Source organism: Gavialis gangeticus, unplaced genomic scaffold (genome assembly GCF_001723915.1).
Source record: "Gavialis gangeticus isolate Ggan-Ray unplaced genomic scaffold, GavGan_comp1, whole genome shotgun sequence".
Taxonomy (NCBI): Eukaryota; Metazoa; Chordata; order Crocodylia; family Gavialidae; genus Gavialis; species Gavialis gangeticus.
Window position 1 is genome coordinate 133,968,033 of NW_017728992.1, and position 4,755 is coordinate 133,972,787.

The window sequence follows — 4,755 nt, forward strand, 5'->3', positions numbered from 1 at the left end:
GGATGGGGTGGGGGAAGGCTTGTTTAATTTGTCCCTTGAGATGTAATTTTAATAGCAATCCTGGGGAGGGGGGGAAATCACTTAAAACTATGTACCTCACATAAACTCATAGCAAAGTAAGAAAGTTTCATGCACACAAAACTGATCAACCCTGACATGATGTCCACTCATAATCCCTTAAAACAGCATGCTTGATTTTTCCCATTTATTTTTATAGCATTCAGAAATATCATATTTCTTTTGACATACTTCACAAAAGAACTACATATAATGTATCCTATACTTTTTAAGAACTGAGGCATTTTTTCATAATGTACTGAAGGATTTAGTTTACATGTTGTTTTCCTAGAACTCCTGCAGAACCAAGTAAGTAAAAAGCATACCAAAGGAAAGTAAAATACTTAAGAGGTAGATGAAAAATATTTTTTTTTTCAGAGAGATGGTAAAAATGTCTTCTTCAGCTTAGTCACCCCTTTGCCAAAGGGTGCACATTTACTTAATGACTATATGACAACATAAGATACACACTCATTTGTATCTAAGAACCCTGCAAAGTCAGTGGGAATCCCCTCATGCTGACATGAAGGAACTTTCAGGATCAAGATGTTAGTTGGCATTTGTGCTTCTTACAGAAAAATAAAGACGACAAAAAAAAAACACACAGTAAATTTTACTTACACAAGCAGAGGCAGTTAGGAGACACTAGACAATTATACATACCAAAAGTGTCAGGGCTTCAGGATTATTTTTATAACACGCTACAATTATAGGTGTATTCCCAGCTTCTCCTTCTAAATTAACATCTGTACTGCTGTGCTGAACCAATATCTAGATATTTAAAAAAATAAAGTGTTGATTATCATGCATTTAGAGCATTGTTGTTGCTGCTGTTTCTGTCCTTGACAATTTTAATGAAATGCTGCTAATAAAATTTAGCTTCCTAATAAAAAAAACTTTTGCATAAAAATGTCAACTAAGTCTACTCAGTGGAACACAAGAAAGAAATTACACTCTCAGCATAAATGTCACAGGAGAATTCTGTGGATAAACCCAGCTTCTGAAAGTAGATTAATCCTTTTTGGGGAGTCAGAGGCTGACCATCTCAGCTATTGTGTAAACACTTCAAGGCCTGTGTTTTTATCAGAGATAAGTCACCTGTATATGCATACTTATGCACTTGAGAGTTATGCATGTAGCTAGTTAAATTGTGCACACAAGTAATTGTTCAGCCGTTAATAAATATATGTATGGATTTTGTAAAGGGAAGGGGGAGGCAGGATCAGCAACCAGAGCTGCAGGGGTGGCTGCATTTCTCCTCTCTCTGCTCAGTGGCACGTTCCCTCTACTGCCATTCCCCTCTTCCCTTGTCTCAATTGCCACTATCCCTTTCTGTACCAAGAGCAGGAGAAGCTCCAGAGCCACTCCTGTCCCACTTCAGCTAGGCTGCACAAGAAGCTGGGGTCAGCTGAAGATAGTGGTGGTGGTGGGTGGCAAGTTCCCCCTTCCTAAGCCTGTTTCTGGGCTGACAGAGGGCACCTAGGGGGACCCAGTAGGAAGGAGAAACCCACCCACTGCCACCACTGTCACTGTCCCTGGCTGAGCCAGGCTTCCTATGCAACCCGGATGGAGAGGGGCATGAGTGGCTCTGGAGCTGCCCCTGCCCCTGGGTCAACCAGGGGCAGTGGAGACAGGAGAAGGCAAGTGGGGAGGGGAGGATTAGAGGGGAGAAGACATGCCACTGAGTTTCTTACCTGATTCAGGGACTTAAAAATGGTCCCTGGCTGCTGCTCCAGTATGACCACACCACTGCAGCCACTTGGAATCTTTCCTTGAATGAATATATATTTACTTGGACTGTAATCTTACCTTAACTATTTCATTTTGGAGGGACTGCACAGACATATGTAGAGGAGCCATCATATTGGAGTTCAGGATGTTTGGGTTAGCTCCTTTGCTAAGAAGTAATTTAACACTCTCAATCTGGTTTTTCTTTGTAGCCCAATGCAGTGGGGTATTTCCAGCAGAGTCTGTTGCATTTAGTACTAAATTAAAGAACGGAAAAAAAAGTTAACACTACAATAAGCATATAGCTAGTAAATGTTCAGATGGATTTAATTGAAAATTGATTTTCATGTGAAGTGTCACATTTTCATTGGCAGTTTAGTTCTGCAACACTGGATTAGTTTAACTCCATCATCAGTTGTTACAGACTCCTTCCTGCTGCTGCTTCTAAGCTGCCCTCCACAAAATAAATTGGTGCATTTGATTATTATGCTAAATCCAGGAAGGATGAAAGGAAGAAAGGACCGTATTAAAAATGTCAACATGCTACTGTGAAGAGAGCAAGCCCAATATGTTTAGGATATACCAATGACCCTTTTATTATTGACATCTGAACATGAAGGCTGTAACCTATAAAAGCGTTTTTCCTTTCTGAATGAGGTAGTCTAAAAGGTACCACCCTGTCCTGTTTTCTGCAATACTTAATATGAAATGGTAACAGAATTAGGGAGACAGATGAAATTATGAGTTGCTTTCTGTCCTATTCTTTTTCTCCCTTTCTATCTTTTCCCCACTCTGTTCTTCCATGCTTTGTTAACGTGTTGTTGATGAACAGTTCAGAGGAAGGAAATGCATGGTAAAAATTCTTGTAGGAGGTAAATAAAGTACTATCCTTTACTAACATGCAGAGCAAAGGACAAATCTCCAGTTGGTGTAAATTAGCACAACCCCACTGAACTACTGAACTAATTCGTATCAGTGACCCTGGTCCTGGACTGGTGGAGGGGGATTGGGTGTTGGCGACTTTGTAGTAGCATATGAAATTCAAAATATGAAAGTCAAACTTCAACACAAATTATCAGAATTGAAACAATAACCAGACTGGTATGCTGAAAGTATTAACAAACCAAAAAGTTTTAAGATATAATCAAACTTGGAAGTCAGGGACTGACTTCATCTTACCATTTGTACAGTCAACCCCACATCTACACCTGGAGTTCCTCGGTGCTTCCACAAAGCAAATAATAAAGTTAATAATACCTTTATCTATGTTTTTTCTTTCCCTAAGGCCTACATCTTTTCTATAAATAAGATCTCCTACAGACTAAGTTCTCCAAAGTCCAATGTTGAGCAAATGCTTACTCCTCTGCAATAGGACATCATTATGCATTAAAAAGTAGGTGTGTAAAAAGGGACCGCAGGAAGTCATATAGTCTAACTCCCCTGCTCCAGGCATGATCATTCCTCATCATGAGAAAATTCTTCCTAATATCCAACCTAAAATTCCCTGACTGTAGCGCGAGTCAAACCGCACCTCATCCGTTGCAGCTACAAAGAAAAGTCTATCTCAATCTTACAATCACCCTTCAGGTAGTTGAAGACTGTTACCAAATCTTTCCTTGATCTTATGTTCTTCAGAGTAAATAATGCCTTTTCTTTCAGCCTTTCCTCATAAACCATATTTCCTAGACCTCTAATCATGTTCATTGCTTTCACTGGACTCTTTCTTATATGTCCACAGTTTTGTTTGAGTGAAGGGCCAAAAACTGGACAAAATAAATAATAAAAAACCTACAAACTTATATTGCCTTTATGTGCCTTAGCTATTGGCTCATGAAGTCTGTATTCATCAATGTAAGTGATTTGGAATGGACAAGGTATGTGTATTTGTGTTTTGCATAGTGCCAAGTATATTTTCCCCCTGGATATTAGATAGGTCTTTTGTTCTGATGTATGCTTAAAGAGTAGCAAGCATATTAAATGGATCTGTTCATTAAATTCGCCTGATAATTTTATCTGCTTAAAGTAATTTTCAACAATGAGAAATTTTTCAAATCTATATTTGGAATGTTTTCATGTGGAAAGATCCAGATCACTGAATAGTAAAATTTAAGCACTGAAACATTAAAATGATTTATTCAGGAGTCCAGTACTGAAAATGAATCTTCTAACAATACCATGAAGTGTGGAAATTGATTATTGCATTGTCCATCTGCATCATAATCATGATGTATTGTCTCTCTCACATTTGAACACCTGAATTAAAAATGAATCACAAACACAGTAAACTTAATAAAAAAACATTCATTTCTCAATAGGTGCTGATTTGGTGTCTCCATACTTACTAGAAGGGCCAAACTGGCATTTCCTCATAAAAAGGGGTGTTAGAATACCAATGATCCAAATCATAACTGATATACAGGAAGAGATGTGACAGGCATTTTCAATTTTATATGCTTTAGACCTGTATTATTAAAGTTCATTTTCAGGGACATTAACTTGTAGTAAAATTATCAAAACAGTGTTAATAATATCATGTTTTAATGGTAGAAATAGCAGTAACAACTCCAAGCTCCACTCTAAGTAATACTTTTTATTTCGGGAACTAGTTTTTCAAAGTTATAGAAAATAATTCATCAACAGTTACCTTCATATGAAGAATCATCTATTATCATCTGCATCAATTCAATCTGACCTCCTTCTGCTGCATGATGCAATGGAGTGGCATGTAGTTGATCCACTTTGCTAAGTCCAGACCGATTCTTCTTAATGAAACTCCGTAATCTGCAAGTACTTCCATCTGAAATCACCTTATTTTGGATACAAATATTATAATGTTCTATTTTTAGTAGACCGTTTTATTAACTTCATATGCTAAAAGTAGCTCTGTATATTTCCCCTGTATCTTATCAGTATCAAAAGCAATAGGCCAAGAGTAAGAAAAATGTAAAGAGAGTAAAGAAAAACAAACCC

The 4,755-nt window shown here is 37.7% G+C and overlaps 1 protein-coding gene across 1 annotated transcript in view; it reads right to left on the minus strand.

Moving 5' to 3' along the window:
* Positions 1–4,755, minus strand: part of TRPA1 (transient receptor potential cation channel subfamily A member 1) — a 100,159-nt gene that overhangs the window by 84,312 nt on the left and 11,092 nt on the right. The window contains exons 2-4 of the mRNA XM_019519133.1: positions 4,430–4,592; positions 1,867–2,042; positions 721–828 (exon numbers count right to left, since the gene is read on the minus strand). Of these exons, the coding sequence (XP_019374678.1) occupies positions 721–828; positions 1,867–2,042; positions 4,430–4,592 (447 nt within the window). The remainder of the gene's footprint in view (positions 1–720; positions 829–1,866; positions 2,043–4,429; positions 4,593–4,755) is intronic.